General features: G+C 42.0%; 1 protein-coding gene across 4 annotated transcripts; it reads right to left on the bottom strand.

The window, feature by feature from the left end:
- Positions 1–717: 717 nt before the first annotated feature.
- On the bottom strand, positions 718–20,382 carry ZNF397 (zinc finger protein 397). Of its 4 annotated transcripts, none has more exons than XM_042909470.1 (4): positions 20,320–20,382; positions 7,932–8,425; positions 7,539–7,662; positions 718–4,329 (listed from the first exon to the last, which is right to left on the bottom strand). In XM_042909470.1, exons 2-4 carry the CDS (start codon positions 8,343–8,345, stop codon positions 3,281–3,283), a joined length of 1,587 nt encoding a protein of 528 aa, XP_042765404.1. In that variant the 5' UTR covers positions 8,346–8,425; positions 20,320–20,382; the 3' UTR covers positions 718–3,280. The 4 variants fall into 4 exon arrangements, with proteins under 4 accessions (XP_042765404.1, XP_042765402.1, XP_042765401.1 ...); XM_042909468.1 differs by lacking the exon at positions 20,320–20,382 and adding an exon at positions 19,952–20,014; XM_042909467.1 differs by lacking the exon at positions 20,320–20,382 and adding an exon at positions 9,689–9,752.
- Between the last annotated feature and the right edge of the window lie 508 nt (positions 20,383–20,890).

Below are 20,890 nucleotides of genomic sequence, written 5' to 3'. Positions count from 1 at the left end.
ATCTACTCCAGTTCCTTTAAAAAGAAAATAAAAAATATATATATATATTTTAATGTTTATTTTTTGAAGGAGGGAGACAGATTGTGAGCGAGGGTGGGGGGACAGAGAGGCACAGAATGTGAAGTAGGCTCCAGGCTCTGAGCTGTCAGCACAGAGCCTGATACAGGGCTTGAACTCACAAACCGTGAGATCATGACCTGAGCCAAAGTCAGACACTTAACCAACTGAGCCACCCAGGCACCCCTACCCCAGCTCCTTTAAACCGAGGGTCAAGTTGTGAGGTGACTTGCCCATGGCTGCAGAATTCAAGAAGCACTAACGTGAACAAGAGGCTCCACTTCAAGGTTACTGCTTTTCTCAACTACAGATAACCTTCATACAAATAACTTGTATTTGAACAGAGATTTATAATTTACAGATGGCTTTTTTTTGGTACACTAGTGTGAGATGGGTGTGTCTGCCACTGTCACTTAATGAGGACATCATGTGGGAGTTAACAAGTTAACCTCCCAGGACTTGGGAGGGACACAGATGCTACAGAAAGCATGTACTTTTCTTGGCATTTCTTGACTACCCTGGGCTTTCATTCCTTTTAGCCTTTTTTTTTCTCTAAGTTTAAAAGTATTTATTGTAGAAGAGTTTGGAAGACAGAGAAAATCACAAAAAATTAAATCATCTGTAATTTTATCACCAGCTAGCCGGTAGAGCAGTCTGAGATTATTTCCAGTATTTTTAATGCATAAATATATTTTTACATGGAGTCATAGTGTACATATTTTTACCGAAGATACGCTGCCATTTCTTTTGACATCGATCAACATTTTAACAGCTTTTAGGACTTTGTATACATTCATGATGTTTTCTGAAGCATACATTTACAGGTAGAATTTTAAAGTCACAAGGCAATGCTTAAGGCTTCTGGTATTGATTGCCAGAGACAGTATCTAGTCACATCTCACCAGCAGCACTGAACTCCCAGGTTCCCTGAATTCTCATTTGATGAGGGGGAAAAAAGTGCCATCTCAACTCTTGCTTTAATACACATCTTGCAAGGCTGACCATTTGTCATCCGTTGGCATTTGTTCTTTTGTGATTTGCTTACTTAAGTACAATCTTTTCTACTGGGACTTTTTCATGGGGAGATACTACAGGTAAGTGGCTCCAGAGAAAGGTTCTGGATTCCTATTGCCTGGGTTCAAAGTCTGACCTCACCACTTTTTAGCGATAGGATACTGACTAACCCATGATCTTAAGCCTTCACTTCCTCATCTGCAAGGTATGAGCTGTTGGAGAAAGATACATACATACAAAGCCCTCAGCAAAGTACCTATTATGTTTCTTACTGATAAATGTTAAGAACTCTTTATAAACAATCTCTCCCTTTTGTAATATGTTTTATCAATTCCTACTTAATAATTATCCTACCCTTTTCAGTTTGAGTCCTCATCTTGAGAGGAAACCTAAGAGTTGAATATGAATAGCTCTTACCATGTTACTTTGTTATCCTATCCCTTTGTCTTCACATTCTCTCTCCAAGCATGGGCATTTAGTCCACCTGCCATTCTTCCTGGTTATTACCTGCTCATCTACATATGCCCCAACAGGAGTGCTGTCTGCTTATCCTTGTGAAAATTATTTTCTTATGCACAGGATTCCAGATTCCCACAGATTTCTGTTTTTGGTAACGTGTGTTAGACCTCTTACCTGTTAGGTATTCTGACCACGACTTTCTGTTGCTCACTAACTTAGACACCTTTCTGCGTTGCACTGAGAAGCACCAGTCAAGGGATACGTTTCCTGATGGGTTGTCAGAGGTGGTCTCTGGATGGACCATGACTGTTTACTTCCCTTTACCATTGTCCTTAACAAAATTCACAAGACTGAAATACTGCTGATATAAGACAAAACTGAACATGTGTGAGGTGCCTGTGAGGGGTCAGTCACTCGGCGACTGACAACATTTTTTAGCACCTGAGCCAAGGGAGTACGCTAGAAATGTGGGGGTGTAGCCCCAGAAACAAACGTGGTAGCCATAGCAGCTTCTGACCCAGAGCCTTGGGAGTTAGCAGGACGCAGACAGCAGCTCTGACAGTCTTAAGAACCAGGAGACCTCTGTTTAGGAAAGGGAAGATTCAGGACTCCCAACAGATGCTTAACCTCTTAACCACTAGGCTAGGCTCTTTCTGACCCCACCCACCCCCAAGGTCTAGCTTAACCTACAGGCCAGGAAACTATAGTTATTAACCCTTTCCCCCAGCTCACACAAGCCCAAGACAGCTCCCTCTACCCTGTGGTCCAAGAACTCCAGGTTTTGTCCAGTAACAGAAGCTTCTCCACTGGCTCCTGTTTTACTACCAGCACTGCTCACCAGGTTCTGGCTACATCCATGCTTAGCAGACATGACTCCACCCCAAAAGGAACTCAACAGGAATGCTCCACACAAAACAGCCTTTTCATTTCTCAGATATGCCAGACATTCATCCTGACCTTCGTCTATTGTTCCCTCTATTGGGCATATTGTTCCCTGGCCTGCCTGCCTACTTTCCTGGCTAACTTCTACTCATCCTTCATCGTTTTTCTCAGAAACTCTCCCTGATCCAAGGTTGAGTCAGGTACTCCTAATGTCCCACAGCAGTGATTATACCGTATCACTGCCTGTCTTCCTTGTCCATTAAACTGTACAGACTATCTTCTTTCCCACTGTATTCCTAGTGCCTGGCACAAAGCAGGCCCTCAAAAAATAGCTGTTGGATACATTAGTTTGGATTCTTTCACTACCTCATTTCTGGGCTGTCACAAGCTCAGTAAGTCACTGATGAACTATTTCCCCATCTGTCTTGCTGCCCTGTCATTGTTCTTAATTGGTAAGTTTTTTGTATTCCTGAGACAAAACGTCCCTCATATTGTCCACACCATATCCCAAACCTGGTATGTGGACAATCAGGTGCAGTGACACAGCCTGGGTTGCTGTACCCTCTTTGTGACATTCTCATGGAAAATGAGGTTTCAATGTTATATTCCCATTTTTCTTATCTCCTGAGTATTCCTAATAGTAAGAGAAAAGCTGGAAGCAGTGATTCTTCCATCTGCTGTTCTGATTAGTCACAGGAAAAGCTTTCAAAGGACAATTTGCAGTAGCATTGAGAAGTGCTGCTTTAAGTCAGAATGACTCAAGATCTGGTAGTTTACCAGTCTGGAGTCTTGTTCCAAAGTAAACCCTTTCAACTAACAAAGATATAAATCTGACCAAAATATTTACAACATTCCTTGTATTCACAAGTTACTTTACAGTGTGGACTCTCTGATGGCGCATGAGGACTGATCTGTGCCTGAAAGCCTTCCCACATTCATTACATATATAAGCTTCATCCCCAGAATGGATTCTCTGATGCTGAACAAGGGCTGAGCTCCTTTTGAAAGTTTTGCCACATTCATTACACTGATAAGGTTCCTCTCCACTATGAATTCTCTGATGTCTGATGAGGTTTGAGCTCAGACTGAAAGCTTTTCCACACTCATTACATTCATACGGTTTCTCCCCACTATGTATTCTCTGATGGGTTATCAGTTCTGAACTCTGCCTGAAAGCTTTTCCACATTCATTACATTCATAAGGTCTCTCTCCTGTATGAATTCGCTGGTGTCTAATAAGCTTTGAGCTTTGGCTAAAGGTTTTCCCACACTCATTACACTCATAGGGTTTCTCGCCAGTGTGAATTCTTTGATGTATAATGAGATATGAACTTTGACTGAATGCTTTGCCACATTCGTTACATTTACAAGCTTTCTCACCAGTATGAATTTTGCGATGTCTAATGAGGGCTGAGCTCTGATTGAAGGCTTTCCCACATTCACTACATTCATATGCCTTCTCACCGCTGTGAATTCTCTGGTGAATAATAAGATATGACCTCAAACTAAAAGCCTTTCCACACTGGTTACATTTATAGGGCTTTTCTCCAGTATGGATTCTCTGATGTTGTGTTAGAGAGGAATGCTGCTTGAAGCTGTGCCCACATACATCACATCTATAAGGTCTCTCTTCTGTAGGAACTTTCTGATAAGTTATGGAGTTTGTACTTAGAATCAAGCTGCTTTGAGGCTCATGATGGTCTCGCTTTCCCAGAGATTTGTGTGTGAAGATTACTTGACTAAAGCTGTCCCCTTGGGAAGGGGATCTTCTTAACTTCTCCCCTGTAGCATTTCCTTGTTGCCACTCTAAATTGCTTTCAGGTTCACTAATTCCTCCAGATGAAGGTTCTTGGGGAAGTCCTTGTGACTTTTCTCCTGAAATGTCCTTCTTTGTTGCTGTTTCACTGTTCTCACAATCTGAAATGATAATAGCAAAAAACAGACTGTTTTATTTCTCCATTCTCAATACCTATTTTCCATGTGAGAGGAAATACAGGCTTCTCCTTACAAAAGAGGTCACTGTCCACATATATCTTTCTTTAACGGGCCATACTAGGGTCCCTCCCTCCTCCTTTCGAGTAACTAACGCCTATATCTACACTTTGAAGTTTATTCTTTCCTACTTCCTCTGAAACTTCAATTGATCAATTACCTACTATTCCTTTCCTATTATTTTCAACCTCTCTATCTGCTGACTCCCATTCATCACCATTTAAACAAGCCCAAATTTCTCATCTTTTTCTTTAAATTTTTTTTTTAACGTTTTTTATTTATTTTTGAGACAGAGAGACAGAGCATGAACGGGGGAGGGGCAGAGAGAGAGGGAGACACAGAATCAGAAGCAGGCTCCAGGCTCTGAGCCATCAGCCCAGAGCCCGACGCGGGGCTCGAACTCACAGACTGCGAGATCGTGACCTGAGCTGAAGTCGGACGCTTAACCGACTGAGCCACCCAGGCACCCCTCTCATCTTTTTCAAATCAAGCTCCTTGCCTACACATCTCCTTCATGCAACCTCACTTCCATTCGGTGTAAAGCTGATGGGCTTTTTATTTAAAAAGACAGAGACAGCGAGAGAGGGAGCACTTGCACACACATGCGCATGAGCAGGGGAGAGGCAGTGGGAGAGGGAGAGAGAGAATCCCAGGCAGCCTCCACATTCAGAGCAGAGCCCCACGCAGGGCTCAATCTCATGAACTGCAAGATCATGACCTGAGCTGAAATCAAGAGTTGGATGCCCAGCCAACTGAGCCACCCAGGTGCCCACAGAGTAAAGCTTCTTGAAAGAGTTAGCCTTACTCATCTCTGTTCTGCAATCTGGTTTCTGCCACACCTGTGCACCCCCTCCCCACCATGCTACTCTCATCAAGGTCACCAACATCATAGATGCGTAATCCAGTAAATACTTTCTGGATCTTATTTAGTTGGCTTCCCTGTAGCACTGACACTGGGACCACACCTTCCTCTAGAGACGTTTCTCTTCCGGTTATGTTAGCCTGATTTCTGGGGGCTGTTCCTTAGATTCAAGGTCATCAAACACAAGGTCCTTCAGATGCTGTTCTGGGTTCTCATGTGTCCTCGCTCTACAAACTGTCTACCACCCAGGTTTCAATCACTACTTATGTTATAAGCTAATGTCTCCCCAGGGCCCCAGTTCTATCCCAGTTCTCCCTATTAAACTCTAGACTATCATATCCAGTGTTAACTGGGATATTACTTGTGAATATCTCACAAGCCCCCAAATGGCTAAACACATCATCAGGTATATTTTTTTCCCTTATATTTTCCCATTTACATGAATAGCACCATCATTAACCAAGCTGTTCAAGACTAAAACCTGAGTATCATCCTCAACTCCTTTCCCACATTCTCCACTTTTAACCATGACCAGCTACTGCAATGCAACTTAAAATGCTGGTCAAGAGACAGCTTTGATTGTCCCCATTTCTCACTGTAATACATCTTAATTTATTCACTGTGGCCATTTAGATTACAACAGTTTCTAACAGGACTCCACTCTCGCCTTCCTCTAATCCATTCTCCACTTTGCAGCTAGATTCTAAAGCACAAATCCAATCAACTACTCCCTTGTCCAAAACCTTTCAACTGTGCTCCACTGCACTTCTTCAAACTACTTAAGATGTCCCACAAGTTTTCACAACCTGGGTCTCCTTTTTCTCTCTGGTTATGTCTCACCATTTCTCCCCTATGAATTCTCTCAAGTTAAATTGAATCACCTGCAATTCCCAGAATGGGTTGTATTTTCCCACCTTCAGGACTTTGTGGCCTTTGCTTGTGCGATATTATAATATAGGAAATATATATTTGGTCTTCATCCTCAGCTCCTGGCACAGAGCTTTAAAAACCCTTGCAACTTCTTTCCTAAGTGGTAGAGGTGAGAAGAGTGTCTTTTGTTACCCATAATAAGCCCCTATCAACCAGTACCTCAGTTTATGCTAGTGAGGTAACTCCTGGAGGGTAGGGGCTGGCTACCAAAGGAACCAACTATATGATTAGAAGGTTGGAACTTTCAGCTCTGCCTCCTGACCTCCAGGGAGAGGGGCTGGACATTCAGTTAACCAATGGCCAATGATCTAATCAACCATGCCTATGTAATGAAACTTCTATGAAAACCTTAAACAAAGCGGTTCAGAGAGCTTCCAGGATGATGAACGCATCCAAGTGCCATGACAGTGGTGAACCTCTAACTCCCCAGGGACAGAAGCTCCTGTGCTCAGGACCCTTCTGGATCGATCTTGCCTAAAGTACCTCTTCATACGCCTGTTCACCCGTGTCCTTTATAATAAACTGGTAATGGTAAGCAAGGTGTTTCCCTGAGTTCTGTGAGCTATTACGGCAAATTATGAAACCTGAGGAGGTGGTCATGTGATGTCTGAATTGCAGCCAAATCGGAAAGAAGGGTGGGTAACCTGGGGATTCATTACAAGCCGAGGTGGCGGTGGGGAGGAAGGGAGGCAGCCTTGTGGGACTGAAACTTTAACCTGTGGGGTCGGCCCTAATTCTGGTGTGTCAGAATTAGTGTTGCTTAATGTGAAGGAAAACCCCCACACGTCCAGTGTCAGAAGTGTGTGAGTAGAAAAAGTTTTTCCCTTTAGGATGGGAAAAACTCCCACCCTATTTACCTAGTTTTCTCCTTACTCATTGTTCAAATCTTAGCTCAGATGTCTCCTCCTCTGAGAAGTACTCCTTGAACCTCTAAGGTTGGGTTAGGTGTGTTCGTATGTGCCCCCACAGTACCTAAAGCCCACTTTTATTCTAGAATTTACTATACTATATTGCAATTGCCTTTTCACTTGTCCACCCCATCTAGATGTAAAAGTTCCTTGAGGCAGAGACCCAGTGCCTACCACAGTAGCAGACATGTATTAGCACCCTATTAAGTTATATAACCAAGGAGTAAATGAATAAATGCCAGGGAAACTGACACAAGAAGGACTGACTGCACTTCCTGAGGGTTAGTAAATACAAAGCTGCTGAAGTGAATACCTCTGGTCCAGAGTAATAAAGGGGAGGCTCACATGTGGCATGTTTGTAAAATCCAATTACTTCTGTATCCTCAAAACCAGACGCCTGATAATAGTTCCCAGGTGAGTTTCTATTTTCTTACCACTTTTGGGGGAAAGGCAAGGTTCCCAGGGTTTCAGCTGTGTCTTTAAAGGTTGATGTGGGATGTCTGTTAACTCTTGGGATGTTCCAAGACATGTCAGATCCTTCCATGGCACTGCTGGTCCCTGAAATCAGTTAAAACATGGTTAATTTTGTGAGAAACTCCCTAGGGAAAATGCTTAGTAAAAATCTGAAAGAGGTCAATGACATCCCCAGGGATGAGCAACAGGGGAAAAAAAAGACCTATTTAAGGACAGGGATAGGTATGGGCACAGTAGTCACTTCAAGGTATGGTTCAGTAGAGACAAATGTTCATCCCACTGCCATGAGGAAGCTACATGCATCAGTCTGTAAATTTCTCTTCTCACAACATACCACATCTCCCTGTTCCCACCTGCTGCCCTGGATCATCAAATTCCCTCTCCAAATCTTCCAGTAGGGTCACAGCTTCCTCGCCGCTGGTTGGGCTATGTTGCTGAACCCAGATCTGCAGCTCCTCAGGCAGGATGCTCAGGAACTGCTCCAGCACCAGCAGTTCCAGGATCTGCTCCTTCGTGTGCAACTCTGGCATGAGCCACTGATAGCAAAGCTCCTGGAGTCTGCCCAGAGCTTCCCGGGGTCCAGGTGTCTCCTGGTAGCAAAACTTCCTGAATTGCTGGCGAAACAATTCTTGGCAGGATCGGGTACTCGCACTCTGCTTAAACTTCTGACCCCAGGAAAAGCTTTCTTCTACTTTCACTAGTATTAGTTCTTGTTCCTGAGGATTCTGAGGTACCAGGGTTGAAACTGCTCTGGATTCCACAGCCATTTTGGCTTGAACAGCTTAGCCAAAAGCTCACCACAACTGAGTACTGTACTTCACAGTTTCTTTGAGTAATTTCTTCTTGCCTGAAAGATACAAAAGCACTGTTAACTTAGCAGTGAAAAAAAAAAAAAAACAACTCTAAGATTTATAATAAATATCAGTCATGAAAGGGAAGAAGTTTGAGACTATAACTAAATAAACAATCAAGTAACAAACTAAAAGTCACTCATCCCATTTGTCTTCCATAGTGGAATTTCTACCACTAATGCCCTAAGAAATTATTTTAGAAGCAAAAGAATGCAATATTAACATGAATCACATACTGAGAAATTTCCTTTTCAATTTTCTTTCAATCCTGATGGATAGTATAGGAAAAAAAAAATCTGTCTTTGTAAAACTTGCAGAATTCCCTTTTTAATGAAGTATAAGCCTCAGACTTCCAAGGGTAACTGTATCTAGCTAGGATTTAATAATAGTGGTTTTTAAAATTTTATTTTTAGTTACCCTCTAGCTATGGCAAATAATATTTTCATTTGCAGTAGTAACAACATTTAAAAAAATCATATTGAACAGAAGTTGATTTAAATAAAAACACTTTTTGGTAACTGACATTTGATCAAATTTGGTTTTCAATGCATTTCTTCAACAAACACAGAGGCACTTACCATGGGCTCTGTCGTGAGCCAGGCTTAAGAATACAAAGGTTTTCGCTTGTGAGTAAATTAATCTACAGAGGAATTAACCAAGAAATGTTTGTTAAAACGTTTACTGTGTGTTCAAAAAGATATCAATTGTCACGGAGTCACAAAATCAGCAAAAACGTCAATCTCCGTTCTAAAACTTAGAATATACGGGAGAAAACATTTAGAGAAAAATACGGGAACAGATAATTATGTATTAAATTTTGTGATAGAGGTCACACATGACCTGATTCTAGGGATGAGTGAATATCCATAGGAGGGTATGCCCTTGAAACAGCAGGACAAATCAATTACAATTTGATCCTAACAGTACCAGTAACTTTAGAGATTATAAGTATTTAGGTTAACATTTAGGTTTATTAAGCCAGCCCAGCCGCATTAGCCTGTATATGTTTGTATCCCGGTTAAACTTCAGCATTGGCGAAGTCACGGGGTGGGGGAGTAACTGCCCTCTCTGCTGGAAAGCAAGGGCCTAAGGTGGCCTCCTCTGGTCCCCAGGACGCTCAGAAACGCCACCCGGACAAGGGGTCGCGACCCGGGGACGCACAGGCCGGGGAGCAGGGTTCGTTCACCTTGCGCCCGCCGCCCGGGCGGCGGGCCCACCCCATCCCCGCCCTCCCTCCGCTCGGGGCCCGAGTCCCTCACCACGAATCCCAGTAGCGGCCAGGTAGCAAGCCGCCGACTCCAAGCGGCCAGCCACAAAGACCGGAAGTGCGCGCCCGAGGCCTTCCGCTCGCGCAACCTCGGGAGCCTCCGTGCACCCCGCCCCGTGCTCACAGGCAGCCAATCAGCGCCGTGGATCCTTCGTTCCCATCGCCTTCCCTCCGGCCGGGAGCCCCGCGTAGCGTCGAGGCCCGGGTGTGAATGAGTCGGCGGGCGGGCGTCTTTCTGAGAGGTTGCCTTACGAGGGAGGGCGCTGCTTCCAGCCTTGGCTGCCTCCTACCCTGACCTCTCACCGCCACCACTCCCTATCATCTCCCCTGCAGTTTTCCAGAAAAGTGTTAGGATTTTTCTGTAATTCCAGTGCGTTTCCAGTATCTCCGACAAAAATAAACACGTGGATGAACAAGCCAGACAAAAAGTAACCATTTCTATTGCCCTTCCGTATGCAGATCATTTTTGCCTTACAGCAGCTCTGTGCCGTGGCTTTATTATGCCCACTGTACAGCTATAGACAGTGCCCAAAGTCAAGCGGCGCGTGAACACAGACGCCCGAGTCCCCGTTGTTCAAGAAGACTGGCGTCCCAGACTCTGCGACTGTAACGGAGGGTTTTCCCATTTTTTCACTGGAACCCACCAGGCATTAAGACTTAGTGTTTAAATTTTTCTTGGCCATTTAGTAGATGAAAAATGATGCTTCATGTTGTTTTAACTTCAGTTTCATTTAGATTAGTGAATTTGGGATTAAGGTATTTCCCTCGTGTTTATTGACCATTTATGGTTCTTCAAGGAAATGGCTTTTCCCATTTTTTAAATTGAGGTGTTACTATTTTTCTTTAAACTTGCAAGAATTTGTTTTACTTGCTAATGATATCAGCTCTCAGTTTTTACAAATATTTTCCTTGTATTTATTTTTTGAATTTTGGCACAAGGTGATGCATAGTTCGAAATATCTTTTGCGAGCTAACACAATTAGGACGCACATATTTGGGGAAAAATAATTAGCTTTTAGTTCTTAATCATTGTGAACCAACTGGTAATTTTATCAATTAAGAGAACAAATATTACCATATGTTTCAGTTATCTGTTCCTGCATAGATAAAACAGCAGGTGTTTTATTGCTCACAGTTCTGTGGTCAGGAATTCAGGGAGGGCTTAGCAGAGATGGCTAGCTCATGCTTTACGGGGTGGCAGCCTGCATGGCTTGATGGAGACCAGAGAGTCCAGGAAGACTTCACTCACATTGCTGTGACCTTGGTGCTGGAGTTACTTGATTCTCCATAAAACCTCTCTCCATGTAGTTTCTCAGCATTCGGGAGCTTACCCTAACGAGTTTAGCACTTTATATGGTGCAGGGCTTCCAACAGAGTGAAGAAGAAAGGGAACAGGCTAGTTCTCTTAAGACTTAGGTTTGGAATTGGCATTACATTACTTCTGCGGTATTCTTCTTTTTTTTTTTTAATGTTTATTTATTTTTGTGAGAGAGAAACAGTGCCCGTGGGAGAGGGGCAGAGAGAGAGAGAGAGAGAGAGAGAGAGACAGAATCAGGAGCAGGCTCCAGGCTCTGAGCTGTCAGCACAGAGCTGGATGTGGGGCTTGAACTCAGGAGCCAAGAGATCGTGACCTGCGCTGAAGGTGGATGCGTAACCAACTGAGCCACTGAGGCGTCCCACTTCTGCGGTATTCTGTTGGCAGAAGGACTAGATTCATGCGAAGGGGAAATAGACTCCACCTTTTAACAGGAAGAGCAGCTTGAACATAGAAGGACATTACCCTTGAGTCCAGTCTACCACAATTACTTACATGGAGAAGTAGGAGTGGAACTTAGGAGTGAAACTGTTGAAAGAGAGAAGGAATGCTTTTAACTGCAGTAATAGAAAACCTTACTAAATGTCCTTACTGGTTAAGCCTTTCTATTATCCCACATAGCTCCATGTGTGAAGGTAAGGCCATCCCTGGGATTGGCTGTGAACCAACCAAATGTGGTAAATAGGGCTTGACAATATTGTCGAGGACCCAGGTCCCTTCCCTCTTTTTGCTCTGCCATTGTTTTTAAAGTTAAAAGAGTTTTTTTTTTTTTTTTTTTTAATGTTAGAGAGCACAAGCAGAGGAGAGGGGCAGAGGGAGAGAGAGAATCTCAAACAGGCTCCGTGCTCAGCATGGAGCCTGACATGAGTCTCAATACCACCACCCTGGGATCATGACCCGAGCTCATGAATGCTCAAGTGACTGAGCCATCCAGGTGTCCCCGTTCTGCATTTTTAAGTGTGTTGGACTGTTTTCCAGTCTGGCTTTCCTTATGGTCTTAAAATGACTACCTTAGTTTCAGATTACAGATAATATCCAGAGCAGAAAAAGAGAACACCCTTATATTATGCCTCTATTTATTTATAATGGGAGAGGGAGGGAGGGAGGGAGGGAGAGAGAGAGAGAGAGACGGAGGGAGAGAGAGAGAGAGAGACAGAGAGAGAGAGAGAGAGAATCCCACATAGTCTCTGCACTGTCAGCACAGAGTTTGACCTGGGGCTCAATCCCACGAACCATGAGATTGTGACCTGACCTGAAACCCAGAGTCAGATGCTTAATCAACTGAGCCACCCAGGAGTCCCTGTTCTGCCCCCTTTTAAGACTAATGACGACTTTCCCCCCCCAGCAGATTTCTTCTCTTATTAGTTAAAAGTGCTTCAACTGTCTGTGCCTATCACCAAAAAGTGGTGAGGCATCCATGATGGGCTCAGGCGAATTGAAATTCATATCCCATGTATGAGGAGGGGCCAGTCTCTCCTGAAAGACAATGTGGGGAAGGTAAACAAAATTAGGTTATGTTAAAAAGGCAGAAATGTTAAGGCAGTGTAGGTGTGCTGAGAACACTGATTCCGTCTTTGGCCCTCCATGCTGTTGATGCCCTCACAGTGACCTCCCTTGGGGCTACATGTTTCAGGCCCCTTGGAGATTGATGCATGCTCTGACCTGAATGTGGGACGGCTTCTTCTAATTGTCCCTAAAGGGATGCACAGAAGTTTCCACTTTAGAAAACTAGTAGAACTAGAACTGGTGCACAGGTGACACCACTTGAGATAACTACCCTATGACCTCACCCCTCATGCCCTTTGCTCTATAGAAGCTAGGGATTAAGAGCCAGACTTAGTGGGGGATAGCTGAATAGGGCTTCGGATCGTCTGTCTGCCTGATTCTCCCTGTAAATTACCGTAAGAGTCTGTAAAGGTCAGGGGGTGGCTTGTGTCATTTTTCTGGTCTCAAAGTGCCTTCTCAGTTTGGAGGATACTTTACTGACTCTCGTCTGCCTTCCAAGAGGCAGAAAAAGTGGATAAACAGATGAATGTTGAGTGTGTAATAGCAGCGTCTACTGCAGTAGATAAGCTGATTCACCTATATAGGTAAGAAAGTGAGACCTAGAAAAAGAAATTGAAATTCTAGTTATTCCTTATAAGATGGTGCATATATTTAAAAGATAAACCAAATACTTAGCTGCAAGAGGTGTAGACGAGAGTTATAGCTAATGCGTAGGGCTTGGTTAAAATTCCCAGTGGGATAGCAACTTACTATTCTTAAGAACTTTAGCCATAAGGTCTTAGTCTGTTTGGGCTGCTATAACAAAAATACCACATAGACTCAGTGGCTTATAAACAACAGAAATTTATTTCTCACTGTTCTGCAGGTTGGAAAGGCTAATATCAAGGTGTTGCAGATTCAGCATCTGGTGAAGCCCCACTCCTGGTTCATACACCCATAATTGGTGAGTAAGGCTATTCAGTAAATTTTAACTGCCTGAATTACTGTATCACATTCAACAGTGCTCTCTTTCAATTTCATCAAGCTAGATAAACTCCTTGAAAGTAGGGGTTCCTGGGTGGGTCAGTTGGTTAAGTGTCTAACTCTTGATATCGGCTCAGATCGTGATCTCAGTCATGAGACTGAGCCCTGAATCAGGCTCCAAGCTGAGTGTGGAGCCTGCTTGGGATTCTCTCTCTTTCTCTCTCTCTCTGCCCCTCCTCTGGTTGCTCACTTGTTCTCTCTCAAAATAAATTAACAAACTTAAAGTCTCTTTGGGCACCTGGGTGGCTCATTGGGTTGTGTCTGACTCTTGATTTCAGCTCAGGTCATGATCTCATGGTTTGTGGGTTTGAGCCCCCAGTTAAGCTGAAAGTACAGATGAAGCCTGTTTGGGATTCTTTTTCTCTCCCTTTCTCTGCCCCTCCCTTGCTTGCCAGTGTGTGCTCTCTTTCTCTCTCTCAAAAGTAAATATTAAAACAAATTTTTAAGTCTCTGTAAACCACTATTCAATAATAAAGAATAAAGAAAATGGCCTCTGATGCTTAAGGCAAATGGATCATTCCCTTATTCTGCATATATTATTGAACGTTAGTATATGTGAAACTCTGGTAAGAAAAGTGAGGGATTCACATGAAATAAAAGATACGCTTCACACTTCACTTACCACTATAACTCCTAGAATATAAACTCCATAAGGGGTTGTTTCCATGTTGTCTCTACAGTATGGCCTGGCCTACAAACTTACAAGAGAGCTACAGTAATTGCTATTATGGTAATTAAACAAGGAGCCACTAAGGTGACTCTAACGCCTTAGCAGCCTGGGGAAGCAAATCAACACCTAAGTTAGAGTGGATGACTTTAAAAGCCTCGAAATCAAGAACTTGACACTTAACAACAGCTAATCACAAACAGCTAACAGGGTTCTCAAGTAAGGCAACAAGATCAGCAATAGCCAATCAGAATTTCCTTGATTTGCTCCTGTGTCTGTGCTAGAAGCCCTTTCCCTTCGCTCCTGCTGGTGGATTGCCCCTAGCCATTGTCAGCTTGGCCCTGCCTGGTTCGCATTGACGTTTGCTCAAAAAAACTCCTCAAAATTTTCGTCTACCTCAGTTTATCTTTTAACAGTGCTAAAACTAGTAATATGTATCTGAAGGGTTCAAAGACGGCAAGTTTTCAGAAAGGAAAATTTTGAATAATATGCTTAGACCGTTTGAACCCAAGATTTATTTATTTATTTATTTATTTAAAAAAAATTTTTTTTAACGTTTATTTATTTTTGAGACAGAGACAGAGCATGAACGGGGGAGGGTCAGAGAGAGGGAGACACAGAATCTGAAACAGGCTCCAGGCTCTGAGCTGGAGCACAGAGCCCGACGCGGGGCTCGAACTCACGGACCGCGATATCATGACCTGAGCCGAAGTCGGACGCCCAATCGACTGAGCCACCCAGGCGCCCCCCAAGATTTATTTTAATCAACTATAGTAAGAGGACAGACACAGTGACAACTGCCTTTGAAAAGAAAAAAAAAAGTTTTTTACAAGTCTCTAGGGGATGGGAGGCACTGCATGCCACATGGGGTCTGTGGGGTTACTCACAGGGAAAATCAGGGGTGGAGGGAGAACTAGAGCCATTTTTTTTTTTTTTTTTTTAGTGCTGGGAAGTAGCTGGGGGGGATTTTCCCTACTGAGCAGAGAGCAAAACACCTGGTTGAGGCCTGTGGTTGCAGGGTTTGTAAGAGATTTCAGAGTGCCTGACGGTGGAGGTGTTTGTAAAAATAAATAAGTAAATAAATAAAAAACAAAAGAATCTTTGGACTGTTAGCATGACACTGTGACTCCAAGATGCCAAATCATCAGTCACAGAAATATCAAAAATGCTTATTACACTGTATATTCTATTACTGGTACCATGATGTCACCAGTTTAGCTTTGTATTTTTTGCAGACAGATAATAGATGTATTAACAGAATAAAACAGTGTTTATTTGTAGTACCCACAACAGTAAACAAAGGCCTTATTTACTAAGTTGTTTCTCTTTGCAGCAATGTCAAAGCCCTTGGGGTTGCTCATGAGGTACATCCATGCACTTGTTGTGCCTGGAACAGAGTTAAAGCTACAGGCTTCTCTTTCCTGTTTTACTCTTTTCCCTTCCTTTTCAGGTTAACCACAATGACAGATCTCATCCTGGCTGTTAATCCAGTCAGCCACTTCAGAAAGTGGTTCTGTTAGGACTCTGTTCTGCCTTAGGGTGATCCAGTAGAGATAAATTCTAAGATGAGGCAAGGGGAAAGGTGATGCCTTTCAAAGTGCATGGAGGATGAGTAATAAAATGAACAACTTAGCTAAAGAAGCAGAGTGAAACATTTTCTAATGGTTTTGTGGACAGGATCATGAGAGTCTGGAGAGAAAGCTTTTTAAAAAAAGCTGTAGGACTTGGGTACTAAAAGACATTCACCTCATTTCATTTTAACTGTTATTTGTGGGAAAGTGAACATGTTAAGAATCTAATTTGGTTGCCTTGGTTGTAATATTTGCCTAAATTCTTTTGTTGTAGCAATCATTTATTTTTAATTTTTTAAAGATTTTATGAAGTCATCTGTACACTCAACGTGGGGCTCAAACCCTCAACCCTGAGATAAAGAGTCTCATGCTCCATCGACTGAGCCAACCAGGTGCCCCTGTCATAGTGATCAGTTAGGAGGAAACGTAGGTTTTACTTGAATTTTTTACAGTACAGTGAATTCATAGAATACCCATTGGTTTCTCTCTGACAGTACCTAATGAAAAATTAATTTTTAATCTTGTCAGGCAGCATGGTGGTAAATGACTGACCAGTTTATATACTGCCCAATGTTCAGGCCCCTTGAAGGCCAAATACATTGTTTCAAAATACTTTTCAGAAGGTGTAACCTAATTTGCTTACCTTTTCTGGATTTGTTTTGCTTTTTTTAAAATTTATTTTAACTTGTTTTATTTTTTATTTTTTTAAATTTACATCCAAATTAGTTAGCATATAGTGCAAAAATGATTGCAGGAGTAGATTCCTTAGTGCCCCTTATCCATTTAGCCTATTGCCCTCCCACACCCCTCCCATAACCCTCCGCTTGTTCTCGGTATTTATGAGTCTCTTCTGTTTTGTCCCCCTCCCTGTTTTTATATTATTTTTGTTTCCCTTCCCTTATGTTCATCTGTTTTGTCTCTTAAAGTCCTTATATGAGTGAAGTCATATGATTTTTGTCTTTCTCTGACTAATTTCACTTAGCATAATACCCTCCAGTTCCATCCCCGTAGTTGCAAATGGCAAGATTTCATTCTTTTTGATTGCTGATAATACTCCATTGTATACATACACCACATCTTCTTTATCTATTCATTCATCGATGGACATTTGGGCTCTTTCCATACTTTGGCTATTGTTGTTAGTGCTGCTATAAACATTGAGGTGCATGTGTCCCTTTGAAACAGCACACCTGTATCCCTTAGATAAATGCCTAGTAGTGCAATTGCTGGGTCGTAAGGTAGTTCTATTTTTAGTTTTTTGAGGAAACTCCATACTGTTTTCCAGAGTGGCTGGACCAGCTTGGATTTCCATGGATTTGTTTTGCTTTTAAAAATTCATTATATTATGCTTTTATGCTTAGGATTATACTGCTGCAGGTAATAACATGTTCCTTTTAAGTGGCAACTTCTTTGGGTGATATTAAAGAGATCCCATTGAATATCTTTTTGTAGGACTTCCTTTATGTGGTCTACCAGTTTGAAATTTGTGATCGCTTATACAGAGACCACAAGATGACTTTCATCACCAGGAGTAGAAATGGGTACCCAAAGGGACATTTGGCGCCAGTACTTTGGGGAGGATGGGACCAGTGGGAATGGGCAGAATAACATAATGGTTAGGAGTTTGGTTTCTGGAGCAACACTGGGTTTGAATCCCTGCTCTCTCTGTTGTTAGCTCTGTGACCTTGTGCAAGCTTCTTAAATGTTCTAATCTTTACTCTTCTGTTGTAAAAAAACAGGCAAAGTGATGGTACTTAACTACTTCATAAAGTTGTGAGCATCAAGTGAATAAATACACTCAGAACAGTGCTTGATGAATGTGTATTGGCGGTATTTGGGGAGGAGGAATTGCATTGGTGAGGAGAATGTGGAGGCTAGAAGAAACGACAGTACTGTAAGTCTGGGTTTGTCTGATGGTAAGAATTATTTAGGGTCTTTGTTAAAAATACACATTTCTAGGCCTTCAGTTACAACCTTGAGGGAGGGTTCTAGGAATTTGTTTTTGACAAATACCTCAGATGATTCTTAGTATCAAATTAATTTGGGAAACTGATGTGGCAGAATGTAGACTTCAGAGTCAGACATATGTAGATTCTGATCCATTCTTGAAACAATTATGTCCAAATTTCCACATGTACCAGAGCCTGCTTTAGGTGCTGGGCATACAGCAGAGATTAAAACCCACCAAAATCCCTTATTTTTGTCTTTATAGACTTTGTAGTCTACTGGGATTCCCGTTCTAAGATGTCGACTGGGGCCTATTGGTGTGACTTGAGTGAACTATTTAAACAATAAAAGCTTTTTTTCCCTTGTCACATAAGCATTATAAGTTCATTAAAGAAAAAAATAATAAATCAGAAACACCATAGCCCAGTGAGCATGATCATGTTGGAGAGGGAAATCCTTAGCTGCCCAGAGGCCTGATGTTTACATTAAGTGAAAGCGTTTAGGGGAGAAGAAAAGTGGTGGGGTTGGTGGTTTGGTGGTGGTGAAGATGTCCAAGTGGTTTTACCTTGAAGTGGGAAATTGAGCTACTTGACCACGGAAGGGCCATTATGACCAGATTTCATTTGCTTGGGTTTTTGTGTTTACTGTCTGATGGCCTGGGTTGCAAACCTAATAGGTTGTTTTGACAAATCCCTTCAAAATTGCCTTTTGAGAGGAAAATTTGGGCAGATGAATTTTAGTTTTCTCTTCCTCCAGGAAGATATGATAAAGCAGGAGAAAATATGTTTTCATTGATGGCTTCTGTATATATTAACTTTTGAAAATGGTTTTGTTCCTTTCTTCTAAGGGGATAGCATGGAGTACTTGACAAAGGTTTGAATTGGAGTTCAATTTAATATAACCGGTGTCCTATCTACTCTTAGAGTCAAAGCAGGAGCAGGAACTTTAGTTAGTTTAGTTTGTTTTTTTTAATTAAAAATTTTTTTTTAAGATTTTATTTTTAAGTAATCTCTACACCCAACATGGAGCTTGAACTTACAACCCCAAGATCAGGAGTTGCATGCTCTACCAACTGAGCCAGCCAGGTGCCCCTTTGTGTTTTTAGTAAATGAATTAAGGGACACTAGGATTAAGATTGATGAAAGAATGCTATTTAATTCTGTAAAAAACAGATTAAAGATAAAATATTGTTTTCTTTGGAGTGTCTGTTTTTATCCTTTGATTTGCAAGTTCGGGATTTATTTCACACTGGATGTGGTGATTTATTACCATCTCTACTTTTGGTTCTTATGCTCTAAGTACATTATAAAAGTCATTAAAAACAAAAAATATAGTTTGGACATTGCTGTTGGGGGAAATGGAAGTGTTCTTTTCAGTGACATTTGAGACTGATAATGCTTGTCTCTTTAGGAGCCAAAGCTATCACATTTTTTGCACTTTCTTAATGTGCTGCACAATTAGTAAATTAGTGTAATTTACTTTTACACTAAAGTATGAGTTTTTGGAAATTATGGGAATATAGAGATAAGGCTACAGGCTTAATCATTACTCATCCTAACACAATCCAGTTTCCTGATACCATTCCTCTAATGTTGAACTTTTGAGGGTAGTGACCTTGTAACTGCCAGTACCTTGAAGTTGGCTCTTGAATCCTTATCCATTCTGAACAGTAGCATTTGTCACTGTGGACAGCCTATCTTTTTCTCCTACTCTACCGCTCCCTCCACACTTTGCCTAGCTAGCTCCTCTTTTGTACCTACTTCCTTTATACAGGCTTCTGCCCAGCTCATGTTCAACACTCCTCTCTTCATATATATTTCATCTACAAGAAATGATTTCACCCTATCTGTGCATAAATGATCCCCACGTTTGTTTTTCCATTCCTGACTTGTCTACTAAAGGAAAACTGTTTCTTTACTCATAAGACTTCTGATACCAAATGTGTGGGTCTCCCCACATCCAGCGGTTCTCCAGTTCCAAAACTGGCGTCTCACAATTCAGTCCATTCTAACGCTAGCTGCTCAGAGCTGGCACGGGCCCTGCAGGTGAAGGGCTCAGCCCCAGAAGACTGTCACTTCACTTCAGATACCAATCACAAGTAGTGGGTTACCAGCTTACCCATGCTTTGGTCCAACGTGGCTACACAGTGGAGGTTCCCACAGCCCCCCAAAGGTTTGATAATTTGTTATGATAGCTCACAGAAATTGAGGGGAACACTTTACTTACTATTGTTGGTTTATTGTAAAGAATACAAATGAACAGCCAGATGAAGAGCTATTAGGGTGAAGTCGGGAAGAGTCCTGGGTGCCAGAGCTTCTGTCCCTACAGTTTGGGTTGTGCCACCAACCTGGAGTCTCTTAATGCCTTTGTTTAGGTTCCTTTGGAGGTCCCATTTAATAGCTATGATTGATTAAATCATTGACCACTGATGATTAACTCGATCTCTAGTATCCTCTCCCTTTCCTGGAGGTTAGAAGTAGAGTACAAAACTGAAAATTCCAATTTTCTAATCAGGTGGTTGGTTCCTCTGGCAACCAGCCCTCGTGTTCCATCTCATTAGCATATATACTGAAGTATACTTGAAAGGGGCTTACTGTGAATAACAAAACTCTTCTCTCACTCCTACCACTCAGAAAATCCCAAGGGTTTTAGGAGCTCTGTGCCAGGAACCAGGGATGAAGACCAGGTATTTATTGCTTGTTACATCACAATATTACATCTACAAAGCCCCAAATCTTAATTCCTCGTTTGTATGAACATCAATTCCAGTATTGGTGAATAGTCCAACAATGCCTCAACATTCACACAGCCAATTCCAATTCAACTACCTTCCTTTATTTTTAATCTTATTGATAATGAATTGTTATTGTGGAATTATAATAGAGTAATTGCCTTACTTTAACTTCTACCCCCACTTTTTTTTTTTTTTTTTAAACACCTCATAATGTCATGACTAACCAGAAATTTAGGACCAGTATAGGGGAAAATTGGTAATTTTTAAACTGTGGTCCTATTGAATTACCATCTGAAATAGCTCAAATTTGTTGTCTTTACCTTTCCACGGTTTCAATTCAGGCCTTTGTCTTTCTTGTAAATAGATTCTTAATCTCCTTGATTCCTATCTGCCCTCTTATTCCAATGCATCTTTCAGGTTGCTGCCGGAAT

The sequence above is a fragment of the Panthera leo genome, chromosome D3, assembly GCF_018350215.1.
Source record: "Panthera leo isolate Ple1 chromosome D3, P.leo_Ple1_pat1.1, whole genome shotgun sequence".
NCBI lineage: Eukaryota > Metazoa > Chordata > Mammalia > Carnivora > Felidae > Panthera > Panthera leo.
The sequence above is the reverse complement of the archived record's forward strand: the minus strand, read 5'-3'. Positions and strand labels throughout refer to the sequence as shown.